This window comes from Ptiloglossa arizonensis, chromosome 11 (genome assembly GCF_051014685.1).
Source record: "Ptiloglossa arizonensis isolate GNS036 chromosome 11, iyPtiAriz1_principal, whole genome shotgun sequence".
Classification (NCBI taxonomy): Eukaryota; Metazoa; Arthropoda; class Insecta; order Hymenoptera; family Colletidae; genus Ptiloglossa; species Ptiloglossa arizonensis.
Window position 1 is genome coordinate 4,920,614 of NC_135058.1, and position 20,870 is coordinate 4,941,483.

The 20,870-nt window shown below is 37.0% G+C and overlaps 2 protein-coding genes across 6 annotated transcripts in view; both read left to right on the forward strand.

Annotated features, from left to right (window-relative positions):
* The window catches only part of LOC143152625 (protein fem-1 homolog CG6966), a 41,681-nt gene extending 32,962 nt beyond the window's left edge, over positions 1 to 8,719 (forward strand). For 2 of the 3 annotated variants that reach the window (XM_076322943.1, XM_076322946.1), the window contains exons 2-8: positions 3,079 to 3,238; positions 5,206 to 5,406; positions 6,151 to 6,402; positions 6,545 to 6,701; positions 6,808 to 7,237; positions 7,324 to 7,530; positions 7,650 to 8,719. In XM_076322943.1, the coding sequence (XP_076179058.1) occupies positions 3,079 to 3,238; positions 5,206 to 5,406; positions 6,151 to 6,402; positions 6,545 to 6,701; positions 6,808 to 7,237; positions 7,324 to 7,530; positions 7,650 to 8,054 (1,812 nt within the window). In that variant the 3' untranslated portion in view covers positions 8,055 to 8,719. Of the gene's footprint in view, positions 1 to 1,766; positions 2,141 to 3,078; positions 3,239 to 5,205; positions 5,407 to 6,150; positions 6,403 to 6,544; positions 6,702 to 6,807; positions 7,238 to 7,323; positions 7,531 to 7,649 lie in introns of those variants that run through there. The other variant, XM_076322944.1, reaches the window with a different exon arrangement.
* Positions 8,720 to 14,676: 5,957 nt separating this feature from the next.
* On the forward strand, positions 14,677 to 18,727 carry Rump (heterogeneous nuclear ribonucleoprotein rumpelstiltskin). Of its 3 annotated transcripts, XM_076323273.1 has the most exons (10): positions 14,677 to 14,824; positions 15,099 to 15,474; positions 15,545 to 15,826; positions 15,917 to 16,163; positions 16,242 to 16,418; positions 16,506 to 16,655; positions 16,746 to 16,945; positions 17,093 to 17,228; positions 17,408 to 17,484; positions 17,544 to 18,727. In XM_076323273.1, exons 1-9 carry the CDS (start codon positions 14,808 to 14,810, stop codon positions 17,461 to 17,463), a joined length of 1,641 nt encoding a protein of 546 aa, XP_076179388.1. In that variant the 5' UTR covers positions 14,677 to 14,807; the 3' UTR covers positions 17,464 to 17,484; positions 17,544 to 18,727. The 3 variants fall into 3 exon arrangements, with proteins under 3 accessions (XP_076179388.1, XP_076179386.1, XP_076179387.1); XM_076323271.1 differs by having other exon boundaries at positions 16,506 to 16,945; XM_076323272.1 differs by having other exon boundaries at positions 15,099 to 15,471; positions 16,506 to 16,945.
* The last annotated feature ends 2,143 nt before the right edge of the window (positions 18,728 to 20,870 follow it).

A 20,870-nucleotide genomic window follows, 5' to 3' on the forward strand; every position in this document is an offset into this window, starting at 1 on the left:
CGTTTTTGATCACTATTTGTTTTCACTTTGTTCGCCGAAACCCGTGTTATTATTGTCTCAATTTTTAATTTCCTTTTGTGCACGTTTTATACTCGTGTTTGAAACGGGTCCTTTTTCAGCCGAAACGTTACGTTTCGTATTATACTTTCAGATTTGTCCGCGTACAAAGATCCCCGTACAATATCGCAATTTAATATTGCTAATGAAACTACAACGGTACGCGTATTTTTAATTTCGACCGCGCGATAGAAACTCGCCGCCCGTAGCTTCGTACACGGGTTGATTCTTTTTTTTCCCCTTGAAACTCGGGTAACGGTGCATCCGTTAAACCGAGACCGAAACGCGGGCGCTGCGTTCGCATCTACGGAGTCGCGAACGGATCTACGAAAGAAAAGACCAATTTCATTGTTCACCGTTAATCACAGAGGGAACCCGTCCGTTCGATCTTTTACGAGGGAAGCAAGCGTCTTTCGTTCCCGTTACCTACATTTCTCGCCGCGCGGAGGAGATCCGAAAAGTAAACGGGGCTGGCCCATGGAAAAGAAAATCGGTCAACCGTGTAACGGAATGTGCTGTCCGTTTCAACGAACGCGCGTGTGTTCGGCAAGTTCTAAAAGGAGTAGAGGCGACATAGGAGAACGGTCGCGCGGAGGCTGAGAAAGAAGGTGCGGTGGAGCCGGGAAAAACGGGAACGAAGAGGGAGTGGACAAAGGAACGGTTGAGGGGTGAAGGGGTGGGGGTTGAGGTGATAAACGATCCGACGAAAAAAATATGGAAGAAAAGCGAGGAGCCTGTCTCGCGTTCTCCTTCCTCCTTCTCTCTACCCCCACCCCTCGGTCCGTGGGCTTGACGACGTTTCGTCCATTCACCGTTCCTGATCGTGGGCCCAATGTCACCCACCGATTATTCGTTTAACGGGACCCACGCGCGTTCAACGGTGGAGGAGAGACCGATGATTTCTCCGTGAACCGATCAGCGGTTAGGGGTTTCCAGTCTCGCTCAGTCGAGAAGTACACTGTTGCCCGTGAGGATTGGTTGGCTCTCGCTTTTTCGAAACGATTTGCCGTTTTCATCGCGACACGACAATCGAATCCCGCGAAATAATATTTCACGTTATCTCGCAATGTCGTCGGATTGATCGAAGCCCGTGTCGGTGTTATTTTCGATCGATATTACGTTTTTTTTTTCTCCCCGACAAGGGACCACGAAAAATTCCATCACCGGTGCAGTTCTTGTGATTCCTTCGTGAATTTTACCCGAGGAACGTGACGCAAGAATCCCTGGGTTTTCACGAAAGCGCTTAGCTGGCTGGAATCGTGCAACTCACCACGTGGTTCGTGTGCGAACGATTACTGCTCGAGCGTCCGTATATCTACTCGCCGCGTGGAACGTTTTTTTTTTTTTTTTTGCGAGGAACAATACTCGGTCGGTCGGGCAAGTGTTTACATTTTTTTTCCATTCTGGGTCGAGCCGCGCGAGACCCGTGATCGTGCGACAATAAAATCGCGACGATTCGATACACCGTTGCCGATTCCTCGATTATAAAAGAAACAAACGGAAACGAGACGCGAACGATCGTAACGACTATTGCGTTCGATGCTTCTAATTTGAACGAGAATACATCGCTGCGTCGTAGAAGGGCTTTGAACCCTTCCGATTGGGAAACCGAAAAAGCCCAAAGACCCGTTTTCTCGTCGAACGAGACCGAAACGAAAGAAACGGAAAGACGTGGAAGAACGCGAGTAGAAAATTAATCCGGATCGGGATTTAACGAAAAAACCATACGCGAACAGGCAGACATCGGTAAGAGGGAGGGGAGAACTGAAACGAGTCGAACAAAAGCGTCCAAGTACGTAAGAGAAGGACAGCAGTTTTGAGAAGACACGAGTCCCGGCAAGTGCTGGGAGACTATACGAGAGAGGATCCGACGTATTTTACATATTTATTATTCGCTGAAAGAAGCATCTGTCGGTGACGAGTGTCTCTCGCGGTAATACGAGTTCCAGTTCGGTTGGTGAAGTATCGGACAACGACAACAACTAGTGCCGTTTTTTCCAGACGGTTCGTATAAAGTGCACCCTCGTTCACCCTGGGATTGTACCCATCGAACCGGTTCAACACGGGTACTGTACTGTCGAACGTAAGTCAATCCGTGTGAACGTCAGGCGTATAATATCTAGAGCCGATCGAGTACGTATTCGCGAAGAACACGATATCCGTTCGAATAATTCGAGTAGCTCGATTTTATTCGCGTAGACCGAATAAATTCGATCTATTGTCGATTTCGAAAGAGTCGAACCCTCGAGCGATCGTCGAGCAACGATCGTGAATATTTTCGAGCTACTCGACGAATCGTTTGAGCGGATCGAATTTTTTCGATAGAAAGCGATGCTCGACCACTCTTTAAGATTTCTCTCGATTTTTTTAGGTGACCTCGTGTTTTCTTTGCGTAGAACGATACTATTTTTACCTCAAAAAGTGTTCTTTTCTTCGATGATACGCTCAAAGTCTTTGGACCGAAAATGTCCCGAATGTACGAAACTCGTATTTTTATCGTTTAAAATACAGCGAGAGAACCAAGGAAATACGGAAGTATTTATTCGGTCTATTATAATCGCTTTAATCGTACAAAATGAATATATTATAAGAACGTGATTGGTCGAAACAAACCCGAGAAACCGACTAAGGTTAATAAAAGAGAACACGTGCGTATTCGGGCATAAGTCGTGGAATAATAATTCACTATGAAAAAAATCGCGCCGGTTATTTTTAAATTCTTTGACACGTTAAAATTCACTGTATAAATTAAAGAATGTCGTGCAAAACGTCGGCAAACGGTGTTTTTATTATTTCGTGCCATTAACGCCGATCGCGCCGAGAAGCGACTGAAAATACATATATTGTGACTCAATAAAAACGTAAGAAACAAATTAACGATAAACATCGGTAAAAAAAAAAAGAAATAACCCAAAACCCGGAAAACAGCAACTTAGAGGCACTTTGTACGAAATCCTTCGACCGTGTTTGTTAATTAACGCGAAACTTGTTTCACGAATTGCGTAATTTGATTTATTGCAGGCGTTTCTGGATCATCGAGGAAAAGATGAGGTAGAACAATTAGTCGGCGTCAAAACTCATGGCGCGACACCGTTAGTCATGGCCTGTCGAAACGGACATTACGACGTAGCTGAATACCTCATCGAAAAATGTGGGGCGGACATCGAGCAACCAGGGTCAGGTAAAACACCGACCAGTCTATTAAAACTATGTTTCGAGTCTTCGAGTTCGTCAGCGTCGTTCAAATTATGGCAAAATTGAGAATTTTCATTAATACATATTTTAAAACCCTCAAATTCTTGGACATGATAAGTTCTTGGGAAGGATTCTAATTAAAAATTGCACAGGATGCCTCACCTGAGACCCAAAACGAATATATCATCGTTTCTTTTGGCGATACGAGAAAAGAAAAGTGTTGAGCCATTAATACGATAAAGATCGTTGTTTCTTTTGGATCACAGTTGTCGAGATTTAAAAATATCTTTGGTTTCACCAATCGGACAATTTTCTATAAAGTCATGTAATATATCGTACGGTTTTTTTTTTGGGCATCAAAACATTCCGGGTTCCGTTTAGAAATGTATATAAATGATCTTTATCGAATGCTATAATTATTATTCACCCTTTCGCGAATGAAAAATTTTCATCAAAAGAGCAACGAAAGTATTTTAAATTCCAATCTCTGGTGATGCGCCCTCTATGTACAAGATGATCGTAAAAACTGAGATGGATTAATACGATTTATGATAAGATGAGGATCAGAAATAATAGTAATGTGTTTTTCCAAATAGCTATGGTTTGAATTGTAAATTTCCATTAGCTTCCATCTTGCTTTTAGAAATAACGACGAACCACTAATTTCTGAAAGAATGGCATTAAATGTTAAAATGGGATGGCCTTGCATTAATGAAACATTTGCATGGACTTTCAGCTCTGAAAGGAAAAACGAAAACAATAACGTATCTTTTTAATAGAATGTATATATATCTATGTAAAAAAGAAATACTTTAGAGGGGAAGATAGTTCACGCTTGTACTTAAGACAGCTAACTGTTCGTCTAATGCAACTGTAATTTTTTTTTTTTTGTAATATATAGATGAAAGTAATATTTAGTTTTTAATGTATAGATAAAAAATATATAGATCAATTTGTGATCTATATATCGTAAAAATTGCCTACAAATAATATAAAGATAAAGACATTAAGGAGTAAATACTTTAGAAAAAATTTTATTTCAAGAATCTCGTATTCAAGAATACATTCTCAAGATTTTACTGCATCTATCATTCAAGAATACATTCTCAAGATTTTATTGCATGCTGCGTTCAATATTAATTCAATTTAATCGAAGTGTACGTTCAATTTTCATGAAATGTAAAGAATCTATAAATGTACAGCGATAAATCTTGAACACAGTGTCATAAACAAGATACGAACAATTTGTATTAAATGTTTGAGCTGTTGGCGCAAGCAAGTAATTTTGGCATGAAATATCGCGTAAACCATTCATTTTTCAGTATTCTTACGCAAACAGATTTATAGCCAAACTGTTTGGAAAAATCGATTTAAAAATAGAAGTTATATTATTTAGACAAAAATTGAAATCATAATACGCAGCTATACGATTGCATTTGTGGAGACATGATCACACAGGAAGACAAATCTCGTTAAGTCAAGAGCAGATAATCGAAGAAAATATTTATTTTGTTTCGTTTTCCGTATTAATCTATTCTAGAAATATAAACGCATATACGAAATACTCGATGTCAAAATATACATAAAAAAGAAAAATGATTGGGCGTGCAAAATATCCAAATGTTTTATAGCAACTGCCAATATCGTTATTCAAGATTTATGGTGCACGTTGTGTATGTATACATTGTGCATAGATTGATTTATTTTACATGTTGTTTACATTCAGTAGCCAAAACGAAAGTATCAAATTTTATGCAAATCGAGTATACTCAGAGGGGTTCCCTGTCCTTTCCATCGATTATAAAATGTTACGTATGTTGGCCCACTTTTATTAATCATGAATCCTGTCATCGTATAATAATTTTCGTTAACATTACTTCCACGTTATCGTTTATAAATTTGTTAATGTTCCAAAAGTTCCGGTTCTAATGTCGTGCTAATTCTCTTCAACAGTGGTGTTCGATGGCGAGACGATAGAAGATGCGTGCCCCCTTTGGTGCGCAGCGGCTGCTGGTCATTTAGCACTAGTAAAATTGCTAGTGAAAAAAGGTGCCAAGTTGAACTCGACCACCAAAACAAACTCCACACCCCTGCGTGCAGCTTGTTTCGATGGCTATTTTGATATTGTCAGGTTTTTGGTATGTCATGGTGCTGGTATGTATTTTTGCATCAAGCAAAATAGTAGAAGGATATCAAGAAATATTTTGTTATTAGTCATATTTACTCATCATTGATAGAGACACGGATGTTAAATTCTTTTAGCGAAATATAATTCGGATAGAAAATAATGATCGTTCAAGGCCATTGGATCAACTATACACCTCGTAAGATTTGGCTACGTCATTGCTCCACCACTCGTATTTGAAAAACGCTCTATGTTTCTCAGACATATAGAAAGAAACTATTTTTAACACACCGTTAAGTAACAATGTTACATTTAGAGATTATACAGAAATACATTTGTTTACCGATATTAAAATTTATTCGCATATCGTATGCTCTTCGCACTACATAGTCGACACACTTTTTTTTATAATATATTACAAATAAAAAAATATTATATTTGGAAATAATTCGTTTGATTTTTATGATCTGGAATATTCCCAGATTTTGATTGAATGAAATTCTATCTCTTATTATAATTTTTCATTAAAAGAAAAAAGAAAATATTTGTAGAAGTTTGCAGCCCTGTTGGCCATTGTTTCAAACGTTTTCAAAAAATTATATTAATGTAAATGTGATTTACGGTCGAGCCAGTGACCTTGAACGACCAATATTTTCCGTTCTGTCTCTACAGCGTCATAAGCGACGCGTGATGAGTATACGATGAAGCAACGATCTATTTTTACCAATCCATAGAAAGAACCCATGAACGATGAACACATTCTCTGATTGCAGACATAGAGATGGCAAATCGTCACGGTCACACGAGTCTAATGATCGCCTGTTTCAAAGGTCATATTAGAATCGCCAGATTTCTACTCTCGTTGAATGCTGACGTTAACCGAAAGTCCGCCAAGGGTAATACGGCGTTGCACGATTGCGCCGAAAGTGGATCCTTGGAAATCGTGAAGGTACTCGTCCAACACGATGCCCGGATGTACGTGGACTCCTATGGGATGACACCACTCCTTGCGGCAGCAGTAACAGGTTAAAGCAGAATGTTCCACGCACAACCCTGAAGGTTCCCTTAAGACGATTACAATTAATGCTTATCCAAGTGTTTCGTTACCTGGACAAAGGAAACGCACTAGCCGAGAGAAAAATCGTCATCGAATTATTTTTTTTGCAGGCCATAAGCACATCGTTGAATACTTTATCAGTATGCCAAATTTGGTAAGCCGGAAGGAGCGTATAGACGCACTGGAACTCTTGGGCGCCACTTACGTGGATAAAAAGAGAGATATGATCGGTGCGTTCGAACTGTGGAAACAAGCGATGGACGAAAGGTGAGTAATGTCCATTTTATAGACGAGAATACAACAACCTCTGTTTCCTCACTGGTTGTACGATGTTTGCACATTGCAAAAATATTGATCGATGCTGTTGCTTCAGATATAAAAACAACAGTCTGGTGATATTGAAATCACCGCCATCGCCCGTCGTAGCTGCGTACAATTTTGCACGAGAGATTTCCGATCCCGAAGCATTGGACGAATTGTTAACCGATCCGGATGAAATGCGAATGCAAGCACTGGTAATCAGGGAACGAATATTGGGCCCGGCTCATCCTGACACTAGTTACTATATTCGCTATAGAGGAGCGATTTACGCGGATTCTGGACAGTACGGTCGTTGCATTGAACTGTGGAATTATGCCTTGGACATGCAACAGAGTATGTTAGAGCCGCTTGATCCGACGACTCAAAGTTCGTTCATCAATTTCACCGAACTCTTTAACTACATGATGATTGGAGAGACGACAACAGGGCGTAGAGTACCGCCAGTTCAGAAGGAAGAACTTATTAGAGTGTTTAAGAAAGCTGTAAGTCCGAAGCGTGATCGATGCAAAAGATTTCGTACATACATCCTTCGGTCAATAGAAGTGCGTAAAATGATTTATCGTTTCAGGTCTTGGAGGTGAAACTGGGGAAACAAATGTTGGACAAGGTACCAGTCTGCGAACGCGATCCAACGTATTTGAACAAAGTTCTCGAGATCACTTTGCATCTAGCATGCTTATTGACGCGCGAAATTCCGAAAGAGGGTACTGACATGTACATCACACTGCATAAAGCGTTGTACGAATTGGTTCGAATAAACGCCAAAGGCACACGTGTAAGTTCCAATATCATGATACATAGAACATTTTCATACGTATCGATATGTTACGTTCATACGTATGCGATGATAAATTGAGATAGAATAATCATTTTTTCTTTGTGTTTTATTATCAGGGTCGTGATGCGTTGCAGTTGATTCTTAGCGAAGACAGTACGTCAATGGGCCGATATTCGACTTTCAAGTTCTCTTCCCCAGATTTGGCAGCGGCTCTTCTAAAAGTCGGCGCTGACATCACGACAAAAGACAACGACGGAAATACAGCGCTACATCTTATTGCTCTTTCGCAATTTTGGGGAATAGATTTTGCCATCACCCTCCTTGAGGCCGGTGCTCATATCGATACGGTTAATAACGAAGGGAAAACCTTTCAAATGTTGTTACGCAACAAAGTGCTGTACAATTTGATAAATCCCGTAAAATACATTACCCTTGCCTGTTTGGCAGCCAGAGTAGTCAGAAAAACGTATAGGATAGAACAAGTCCCAAAATATTTTCAATCCTTCGTTGAAATGCATTAATGATATCGATGCTTGATTACGGAGATGATATACGTTATCGTTTAAGATGCCACAAAAGAATTGAATTTGTTAACTAAAAATGGAAGTTGACGATAAAGTTCTGAATCTTTTCGAAGAATGAAACCAATAGTAGAACATGATTCTGAATGGGAAAGTATGAAACCTACCTTAAGAGAATTGCCATTATTGTTCATGTGATAATATGATAAAAAAAACAGTGCACTTAATATAGAATATGCTCCTGGAGATATCTCGTTAGATTTGGATTTCAATACCACAAAATTATTGACATTCATTAATTGTACGAGACGATAACTTTTTTCTTTGAATTGAAAAATTACTATTGCGATTCAACGTGTAAAATGTCTCTGATATTAATGTTGAACAATATAATACACTTATATGGAACCTAGGGGAGCACTTACTAGCATCGATTACAATGGCTTAGAAATATTGGTCAATATGATTTTATTATTGTTTACTTGGCATATAGCCATTCCTTTATACATAAACCCCGTACAAGCCATAATACACACATTGCGTTGATGACGTTTAGTTATAACATGAATGTATGTTAAATTGAAAAGTTATGTAATTGTAGAAAGAATTGTTTTATTTCCAAACGCTGTATAAAGAAATAAAACCAGGGATAAGATTGTGTAATACACATTTTTTTTCTACAACGTGAGTAAGTGATTTAAATAAAAATAAGCAACTGCTTTTGCGTCCAAAAGCAAGAAAAACATGAATAATATAACATTGTTTTAATACCGTAAAGTCTTCAATTGTCATATAAGCGTATCGGTTTTATTTTTATTAAACATCGTTAAAATGTCAGAGTTATTTTACTTAAAATTATTTATTATTCGATGCATCCGAAGTTCCATGCGTATTGACTCATAACATATGACTTACGAAGAATTCATTTACATCGATCCTTAAGCTTAATTTTATTTAAAATGTGATAAATATACATATAGATTATACGTATTATACAGAATTATTTTATATGTAGACATAAGAACAATGATACGTGAGGTGTTCAAGTAAGGTGCTTTTTTTGAGAATAGTCAAATATTTGCACTTGAAACTAGCACGACTGTGGGAGTCCTAAATAAAGCGGGCAGAGTTTATACCTTCATTGATAATTATTGATACGACTCCGTAGTTTTGTACTCTGAACACATTTTTGTTGCAACAAGTGTAATCTACACATTTCTATAATTTTACACAAACACTATGATTCTTTACAAAAAAAGTATCTTACGTTCAAAATCACCCAATTAAACTGTTTTATAATGTAAAGACTGTGGAAATACAGGTGTGATTAATAATATAAAGAAATGTTTATTTATTTTTATTTGGAAATATAAAATTGATCTTCGCGTCACAGAACTTAAATAGCGATTATCTTACGTTTGAGCAAGATATGTGTTTAGAATTTCTGAAACTTCGCACATTTTTTGTATAACATTAGCAGAAAATAAATATTTCATCTAACGAGGGTTGGTACCGTACTATCTGAAAGGTCAACCTCGTAAACTATCAATAATTTTGGAATAAGTCACCTAAATCGTAAAGATAATATACGTAGAAAACTGTTCTTTTTACTTCTCTTACTGCTCTAATAAATCTACTACGTTTCATTTATTATCACAGGAGAAACATACATAATATGTAATATCAATTGGGAGTTTTTGGAAGAATCTTCCTATAATACTATCCCACAAATTGAAACTTTTTTCTACTTCCCAATAATCAGTGAGTGATTCTTGTAGAGCCACACTCCCCAAATAAGAATCTGGAAGCCGAATTACTGTATCAGTTATTCGGAAAACACGAGTTTTCGTAAAAATCCAGAATTTTCGAATAATAATGAAGTATTAGATGAAAAGTAAAAACATTGGATATTACTAATTGGCCCTCAAGAACAGAGGAGAGTTTTTCGAATATAATGGTATATGATTTATTAATTGTTTTTGATCTTAACTAGTTATAAATTAACGGCAAAGTTTAAAAAAGTGCCGATGAATTTACGAAAAATTAGCTGTGCGTAATCAACGCCGACGGAGGTGTTCAACGGGGCATCCACTTTGTGTAAGTCACGTTTAACTTTTTTTTAAAACTTCAGAGTTCTGTCCTTTTTCCCCATACATTTCTACGGATACCAATCACCAAACTGTGATGTACTTCTTAATCAATTTCAATCAACAGAAATTTCATTAACTTAATGTTCTAAATTCGCAGCCAATTAGCTCGGTACTACTCGCGACGAAGTATTGTTCGTCGCGAGCAATACCGATTACCAGATCTCACCACGTGGAGGTTGCTGCGAGCGGAGACCCGATGGAACTTTGATTCTATCTATCTCCCTCGATACGCAATACAAAAGTTACTAAACCGAGGAGATGGAATGAACTAACGTCCCTTCGATCTCCATGTTTAGTCCCGCCGAGCAATTACATTATGGAAAAAATGAGGCACAATTGGGAAAGACGCGACGCGTACCGTGATGTTGGTTCTATTAGGTCGATCCCATCTCCCCTTAGTGGGCCCGATTGCAGAGGAAATGCCTCCACTCCTCTAGAGGAGTACCCTGTTTCTCCCAACTCCGCGTCAGGAGTACACGTTAAGCGTCGACCTGACTCACGAAGGATGACAAAGAGGGGGTCTTATTCTGGTAGCATCCGCAGGGACCTGCCCCTGTGTTCGCAACGTGTTCTCTCTGGAAGCGAACGCACCAGAAGAGACGACGATCGATCGTTCGGACCACCTACACGGCCGGTCACTTGCTTACACGAGAAGCAGTGGTGACCGGACTGAGGAACGAGTAAGGGAGCAAAAATAAGCTAATTAATCGATAATTGCTCGGCAGAGCACAGAGATTCGTAGATGGTGGCCTCAAAACGAACTTTGTCTAACAAACGATCCCACGGAGTATGCGATGAAGCAGTCCTCGTCGTTCTTCGTTCTTCGTTTTCCAATGTGCCTATCTAAGAGAAACCTAAAGTCAAGAGATAATAGAAAATACAACTGAAATTGATTCATGGTTAAACACAGTTATGCAGTAACGGACAAAATAAACGAAACAGTGACAAAAAATAAACACGGAAGAACAAGTACAAATCAAAGTCCGAGAATAAATACAGATATGTCGGCACAAATAAAATTAATTAAACAAAAAAAAAAAACTGAAACCAAAAAGAAAATTAGAGTCTGGTCGGCAGTGGTCAGCATTGGTCAGCAGAGCTGACTGCTTCATCGCATCCTCCGTGGGATCGTTTATTAGACTAGGTTAGTTTTGAAGCCACCATCTACGAATCTCTGTGCTCTGCCGAGCAATTATCGATTAATTAGCTTATTTTTGCTCCCTTGCTCGTTCCTCAGTCCGGTCACCACTGCTTCTCGTGTAAGCAAGTGACCGGCCGTGTAGGTGGTCCGAACGATCGATCGTCGTCTCTTCTGGTGCGTTCGCTTCCAGAGAGAACATGTTGCGAACACAGGGGCAGGTCCCTGCGGATGCCACCAGAATAAGACCCCCTCTTTGTCATCCTTCGTGAGTCAGGTCGACGCTTAACGTGTGCTCCTGACGCGGAGTTGGGAGAAACAGGGTACTCCTCTAGAGGAGTGGAGGCATTTCCTCTGCAATCGGGCCCACTAAGGGGAGACGGGATCGACCTAATAGCACCAACTCCACGGTACGCGTCGCGTCTTTCCCAATTGTGCCTCATTTTTTCCATAATGTAATTGCTCGGCGGAACTAAACAAGGAGATCGAAGGGACGTTAGTTCATTCCATCTCCTCGGTTTAGTAACTTCTTTTGTATTGCGTATCGAGGGAGATAGATGGAATCAAAGTTCCATCGGGTCTCCGCTCGCAGCAACCTCCACGTGGTGAAATCTGGTAATCAGTATTGCTCGTGACGAACAATAATCCTTCGTCGCGAGTAGTACCGAGCTAATTGGCTGCGAATTTAGAACAATTAAGTTAATGAAATTTCTGTTGATTGAAATTGATTAAGAAGTACATCACAGTTTGGTTTTTTAAACTTTTTTAAACTTTGCCGTTAATTTATAACTAGTTAAGATCAAAAACAATTAATAAATCATATACCATTATATTCGAAAAACTCTCCTCTGTTCTTAAGGGCCAATTAGTAATACCCAACGTTTTTACTTTTCATCTAATACCTCATTATTAGTCGAAAATTCTGGGTTTTTACAAAAACTCGTGTTTTCCGAATAACTGATACAGTAATTCGGCTTCCGGATTCTTCTTGTTAACAATGGCTGGTAAATGTAATTATTATGTATATATATAGGAGAAAATACTTAAAGTGTAAACGTTGAACTGCCACATCTCAATTCCACGTGTGGCCGTCGTATTTCAAATAAACTTCGTTGCATGTTTTACATTGTAAATGCTGGTAACTCTATTTAGATGAAAGATACCAACTATTTGTCTGCAGATTTACGCATTTTGCTGTTGACAATGCAAACTGGTCAATAAATTTTACCTACCGAAAAGTTTGATCCATTTACCCCTAGATGGCTATACCGTTTCATTGTCCTACGTCAAACACGCACAAAGTTTGGATATATATCATAGAAAATATCTATATTAAACATTTCATCTTATTGGAGTTAGTATCACAAACGCGCTACAAAATAGACGTTATAGGCCATGATTTATCATATCACACGAATCAGGCACTTACATGTACAAGCGAAATAGAAAATGGTGCAATAGAAAAAAAATAATTTTTCGTTCGTTATTTGATACTCATCATTCTTGAAATTTATTTATCACTGTGGAATGAGAACGATATTTTTACGAACAAAATTGAAATTGATATGAAGAATGCAACTTTAAGGCGTAACGTGTAAATAATATAAATTAAATAAATTTCAATAAATGCATCTCATGATTATAATTTGCAATGTTTAAAAATTTTATTTACCGAAAAGACGTTTTAGTGTTCATATTTTATTTCAAAATTCAATCAAAATTGATTTATATACACTAATTAACGATAATGTAAATAACATGCATATTATAATATTAACATTTGGAACACGCATAAACATCAATAATTAAGTATTGACGTCATGAAACCTGAGCGGTTTTGCAGCGCGTTCTACATTTAAGGACGTATTTTCAGGAACTATATTTCACGCAACTATTGTAGTCGGTAAAGTTAGTAGATTCGAGAATCTTCCCATCCGCTGCTGTAATGATGTCAGTTTAGATCAAAAGTTATTTACATATTGTACAATCGTACGGTTCTAAAATTGAGGTATTTACTTTGCTGAATTATACATCGAGGTTCAATATTCAAGATATGTACATGGAAACATAAATACACAGAAAAGGTGATACTAATATATTCCAAGTTCGACCCGTTGTCTTATCAAGCTATAAGAAGAAATGCAACTTATTATTGCAATATTTTTCAAAACTTATTGTTTTAATACAACCATGAATAATATACAGGGGCGAAGCTTTTTACGTTTAATGCACCTTTACCGACTTGAATGATGCCCAAAATCATTCTTCTTAAACGAAGAGGTCGCTTTAAAGTCACTGATATTTTATGAAGTCGGTATTTCAGATCGTGTGACGCCACTCCCGTAAGATAAAATACTTTTATGTCTCGTTTATTTATTTGAAATGAAACTAGAATTAATAATGACTGCAGAAATAATCATTAAGTGAAAATTATATAGCCAATAGAAATTTTTTTTATACATATTTTTTTTTCATTAAATATTACTTGTTCTTTTCATGTTACTATGTAAATGTTTATTAACTATGTAGATACACAATTGGCTTTTAACAAAGAAAATTTCAAAATATATTTATTCAGACCCAAAGAATGATATAAAATATGTAATAACTTTAAGAAACTTCGTGATGTTTCACTTTTAATAGAATTTAATGAACCATTCCATGAACCAATTTATATAAAATAGATATCATAGTGTTTTGAGAATGAATTGTGATACTTGCAATCAATATTCTCGATATTTTATTTATACGGAATACGCATAAATATGTCAACACGTAATGATACGTATTTATTATACTTTACGATACGATTATTTATTATACTTAATAAATAATCTGTTCGTTGATTTAATAACCTATTATAACGCTGTTTAACATTTCAGCCGCATAATTAAATATAATTTTATCGAAAAAAAATTACGTGTTGTATGTCAATTCCCCTCAAACGGCAATATTTAATGAACCTTCAGTGTGTAAATATATACACACTCGTACCTATGTATATAATATGTAGTTTAAATGAAAATCTTAGCATTTAAATTTTGATTGGTCGTAAATTAAGCTTTTAAGTTTCCTAAAGTAACTAGTTTGTGTACGAAATTTCTATTAAGGTTATACTGGATACTCTAATAACTTTTGAACGTAAAACGTTCTGTATTTAAAAAGCCTATGCATGTATGTTCGATTCATGGTTACGAAGCAACGTGATAGCAATGTTTTGATTATTAAAATCTTCCACCGGAACGATCTTCATATCTCTGTTTATATTTTTTTTTACAAGAAACCTATTTTTGAATATAGTAGTTTCCGGTACGCTTCACCATTTCCGTGGACGGCCATTTTATAAGACGCTTCGTGATCGCGTATGTTTGCATGTACGGTGTCTTTTATTCTTTTTAACTGCGAACTTCGGAATAAATTCTTCAAGTAGTTTAAATCGTTTGTTCAGTGAACAAGGCCTCAACGATGATCAAACAAGACGAGTAAGTATAAAATTAGTATTCATAAAAATTCATTGAATGTTCCCTTGTCGGCGTGCAGAATCATATACGATTAACGTAAACTAACACAAACCATTCCAATACGTCGTCAATGTGAATTTTTGAAGAAAGAATTTTTTGATCACGCAGTACTAGTCAAAATTGATATAGGTTATGAAACAAAAGGTGCGTGTCACGGTTTACTAGCATAATTGGGAATAATAACTGCAAACATTTTCTCGTGTACATTATTTCTATGTGCTTTTATTAATATTAGGAGTCAAGTACAAAATAATGACGAGAGGGACAGAAGTAGGGAACGTGATCGTAATCGGAGATCGGATAGACAAACTCGCATAAATTGTACTAACCGTGATCGAAGCAGAGAACGTAACGATCGTGGTGGTAGAAAAGCTTCAGATCGCCGTATTTATGTATCAAACATTCCCTATGATTTTCGATGGCAAGATCTTAAAGATCTCTTCAGAACTGAGATCGGAAAGGTCGCGCATGTGGAACTTTTTACCGATGAAAATGACAAACCAAGAGGCTGTGGAATTGTTGAATTTGAAGATTCAGACTCCGTAAAAGTTGCTGTAGAAAAAATGCATCGATATGATATTAAAGGGAGAAAACTTGTGGTAAAAGAGGTAGTCAGTATATTGTTATTGCAAACAGATCGTAACTTTAAGGAACACATTTTACAACACCTATTCATTTTAGGACTTTGACATTGAACGTGACAAATATGGTCGTTTAGCAACAGCTCGAAACAATGACAGAGTTCGCGATGATAGATTTAGGGATCCACCAAGACCACAGGGGGGTGGGAGGCAAAATATGAATGCTCCTACTGGCGGCGGTGGTGGTGGCGGCGGTGGAGGTGGCGGCGGCGGCGGTGGTGGCGGTGATAATAAATTTGGAAATACCTATGGTCTAAGTACTCAGTTTTTAGAATCCTTAGGAATTAACGGGCCATTGGTTACTAGAGTATTTGTGGCAAACGTAAGTGCATTTTAATATGAGGACTACAATAATTCACTATATTGTATAGTAACATAAAAATGAGCTAAGTATTGTACTTTGTATATTTAGCTTGATTATAAAGTGGATGAAAAGAAATTGTTAGAAGTATTCAAATTAGCTGGTAAAGTACTGCATGTTGAGTTAGGGAAGGATAAAGATGGAAAATCTAGAGGATTTGGAGTTGTAGAATATGATCATCCGGTAGAATCGGTGCAGGCTATATCCATGCTTCACAATCAGCAACTTTTTGACAGACGTATGACTGTTCGACTCGATAGAGCAAATGAACCAGATATGCCACCAAAGTTACCAGAAGGTACATACCTTTATAGACCATATTATTTATGTTACCTAGATAAAAAAAAAACAAAAGTAAATGTTAATTGTAAAATAGGTTTGAAGGGAATTGGAATGGGACTCGGAGCTGGTGGTAATAGATTAATGGATGTAGCTAGAAATATTCCTAATGTTCAAGCAAACAATCCACCTGTTGTAAATCCTATTTCTGCGCCTGTGTTGGCTGCTGGTGCCTTTGGGGCTGGTTTAAACAACGTTGTACCTGCACAATTAGGTAAGTTCTATAGCTTATTATAAATACCGCTAAATATTATAAAGCACATAGTAAAGAAGTAATGGAAAAATATTTGTGTATTTACAGCATCCGCGTTAACAAACACAAATGCTGCAGCTCTTCAAGCAAGTCTTGCTGGAGGTTTAAGTGCAAATCTGACCACCAGTTCTTTACTGAATTCATCTTTGACAAATGAATTGGCGTCTAATTTAAATAGTTTTGGAGGAGGAGTTGGAGGTTTGTCTAATTTACAGGCCTCTTTATCTGGTGGACAAGGCAACAATTCGTTCGCACCGCGAGGCTTATCTAAAATGGACAATGATGTAGGCTTCGGTGGAAACAATGCATTTGGTGGTTCTAACTTCGGTGGCGGCAGAGATTTTGATGGCGGATTCAACAGAGGAGACAACGATCGCGGTCCCGGCGGTGGTGGTGGTTTTGTTGGGAATCAGGGTCAAGGAGGAGGTGGTAACAGACAAAATACGAATGGTTCACGACCGATGTCAGATACTGTTATTATAGGAAATGTGCGCTACATTTTTTTTTTAACTTACGTAAAATTTAATGTTATATCTGTATATATACAAACGTATATGAGTGCTATGGCTATATACACAATAATTTACACAATAATGTAAAATCGATGAATATATAAATGTGTATGACTGTTGCAGCTACCACCAAACACAACGTGGCAAATGTTACGAGATAAATTTCAGGATGTTGGAGAAGTCAAATTTGCCGAAATGCGGGGCACTGATATGGGAATGGTGCGATTCGCATCTGAATGGGATGCTGAACGTGCTGTGTGTATCCTTTTACAAATATGTGTTTTGAAGTATTGTGTAGTACGCAAATATATAAATATATTTCAAAGAGTATATATGTTGAGTATTACGTAATACAAACGGTTTATATATTATTTTATGTCGAGATAAGTACTAAACGGAGTTTAACGTCTGAATAATTCTCCTTAATCACATGTGTAGCTATGATGAATCGGTCGCGCATCGACGGCAGAACAATCGATGTTCGCCTTTACTAAAAATTGGAAAACGCACTCAAGGTAACACTAATAGAAAGCCTCTGCAGAGGTTGATGCTTAACCATAACTTATTGATGCAGCGAGAGGAGACTGGGTGTTCGTATGTCGTCTGCAGGATTGTTCCACTCCTGATGACAATACTTGAAATTCGTCCTAGTTGTGTGGCAGAACTTAGGACAGTGGGTGAGAAGTATCTGTCGTTGGAAGATCAACAATCGTGTTTTAATGCCTACTTGAACGTCAAAACACTCATTGGCTGCCGGTGATCACCCTTCCTTGCTACGACTGTTTCACTTAAAATTCTTTACCAGATTATCGTTCCTTTTTACAGTGGAAGTCTACTAATTGTTCACTCCCAAAATCAGTTTTTTCGAGTGATTGATACATAGTTTAATTGTTAGGTTTAGGTTCATAATGTTCAACGTAATCTGTAGGTTTTTTCAGTATGTAGGATTATGCTATTTACAGTAATTATCAAACGTAGCTTGTAAGTTTATTTCTTAGTTTTCATGACGAGAGATCAATCAGTTTTCCCACATTCCGGTCAAACGTGACGCTCTAGTCGTTCGCGGACTGGTCAATCGATCAGGGACAGATTAATCTTTCAAGCATAAATACTAACGCGATATAGCTATTACGGGCTTTACAAGTTAAAGTTTATCCATGTATGATAGATACTTTCATGCACAATCCTACACAGATCGTGGACGTGTGTCGGTTTTTCTGTGGTATCGGTCGCACTCTATTCTTGTATCTAATACATAACAAGATACATCATGGCTCAACAGGGGACTGTGTATTGTTTCCATTGTAGTTCTACGGTCTGATCTTTTACTCGTCGCGCCACATCGTTCTAGTAACTTGGAGATTCAAGTAGTGTATAAAAATTTTAGTTGTCATTAGGAAGGTCCCTTCTAGTTCACTCGCTTTGAGACTTCGGCGAACGAACATTGGATGACTTTGTACCCTAAATTTGGCAGAATTGTCGTACGTATTGTGCATCATAATATGTTTACCAAAAAATACGAAACGTTTATCTTTCGTTAAAGGACAAACAATTTTTAATATCTTTCGATGTTGAAAGAAATGAATATAACAGAGGCTTTCCAGTCAATTTTATAACTATATTTTTTGGTAAACATATTTTCTCTCGCCATGTAGATCTCGAGGAACATTCTGCGAATTGTATAACACTCTTGTATAACCACAACATCATGACAGTGATTGAATAAAATCCAAATCCGTTTTGACTACAAAAAACATACTGGTCGTTGTGTTTTATTTCTGTGTTGTTGTGATTCTTTATACTTTAAGCAGGTCAAGCTGTGGATATGCATTGGCAAGGAAATATTGTTTCTGCAACTTATGTGTGCAATATATTTACGCAGAATGAGAATTCCAACTGCATTGCACTTTAAACAGAAATTTCTGCTTAAAGATTTTACAATGTGTCTTTAGATGTAGATATCCCCATTTACTTTTGAGATATTGAAGCTCCACAATTTTTATGGTGAACATTTGCTTACATCGCAGGTGAGATACTTTTCAGGTGATTGTGGTTTGCTATTCCTCTATGCTGAATGTGTTTCAAGAAGGAATAATTTGCTTGAAATCCGTTATCAAAAATTTGATCCTGTTGTACTGGAACATTGTTAAACCAATACTCGGGTCATCAAGTTATATGTGGTACTCTCTCTCTGAAGATTGTTAACACAGATTGAAATAGTGTCTTAACAGGTTGTGGGTGAAGTAAAGACTGGATGGCAATGTGGCATTTCGTCTCTAACATTGTGGTTGATTCTTATTTATTGTAGCATTGAAAGTACATCTTCCACATTCACTGATAATGATGTCTGGTCTAAATGATTGCAAAACTTTATATGTTCCAAGTGCATTGATGTAATGTAAGAAGCAAACCCTTTTCTGGTAATTATAATTTCTATGGTAAGTCGCGTAATTTTTTATACTCTGGTCTTTGCTGTAGTCGCCAATGAAACATTTAATGCGTGTTATTATGCATATGGTACCTTTTTAATAATCGTCGTCGATCTCCGCTGTGTGGTTGCTAAATTTGTTTCTTAACATTTGAAGGACATTGTATCTTTTTTTCTTATAGTATCATTGATGTTAGATAGGGTCTTATTTTATAACGCATGAGATCGTGTGCATTGGTTTGCTGTACTATTTCCATCGTAAGTGATCGCATATTCGTGTTTTTATTATTCCATGAGAAATGTTAGTGAGGGATTTATGTAACTATTCCGATGAATATTGGAAACTAGGGACAATAGAATTTTCTCCTTGGTGTAATTGAAATTTATACTTACTGTGGCGTCCAAACATTCATTGTCAAAAAAAGAGCGTTAGAAGTTATGTACAAAAATGAAATTTCAAGGTACAGGTGCAGATTAAATATATTTTGGATATATTGTTAATTTTTAAATAGCGGCTAATATTCTACAGGAAAGTGAGGTAAGTTTCAGAATTCAAAAAACAGATTTTTATGTATATATGTTATTCTTCCAGGAAAGCTATCTCGCCTGACCACGAGTTTATCAAGTGGTAAGTTTTGTGGGGTGAAATCCAGTGTTATATTTTCGAATAAAATTAAATAAATATTTCATTATAGTATTAATCATATTTGTATTTTCACAGTATTGGCATTATAAAACAATTAAATTGGGTGACTTTGAGCAAAAGATAGTTTTTTTTTTTTAATTTTAGTGTTTGTGAAAAACGATAAAAGTGTGTGAATACAATTACTGAAATGGAAACGTGTTTAAAAAGTAGAAATCTATTAAGTTGTACCAAAAATTGTCGACGAAATTATAAACTTTACGCGCTTTATTTACAACTTTGTCACAATCGTGCTATTTAGTGTCAAGTGTAAGTAGTTATCTGATCTCGGGAAGAAGCACTTCATTTGAGTACTTCGGGTATCATAATTCTTATGCGTACATAAGGATCTATAGTACTTATAATTTATATGTATGTTTACCACATTTGAAATAAAGTTACGCATAAGGTTCAATAGAAATTAATCATTCAAGTAAATAGCATATACTATAAATTACAATATTTGCGTAACTCCGTATCTATCGAATAATAAAAACGGTTTTAAGTGAAATAAATGAATGGCATTTCGGCAATATATAATATAGTAATATGTTCCATAATGTTTCGGATCGGAATTGCCTTAGGGTATCTTACAAGGGAGGTAGTGTTTTAAAAATTGCACCACCGTTATCTATCTCCGGCTTGTTCGCTTTTATATGCATAAAGGATAAGAATGATAACAGTGCAAGCGAGTGAGATACAGTTAAGTGGTGTTAGAAAAGCTGCGGAAATTATATAACGTTTGCGAAAAAAGTGTTTTTCTCACGAACGTTTTTAAAAGTGCGTTAAGT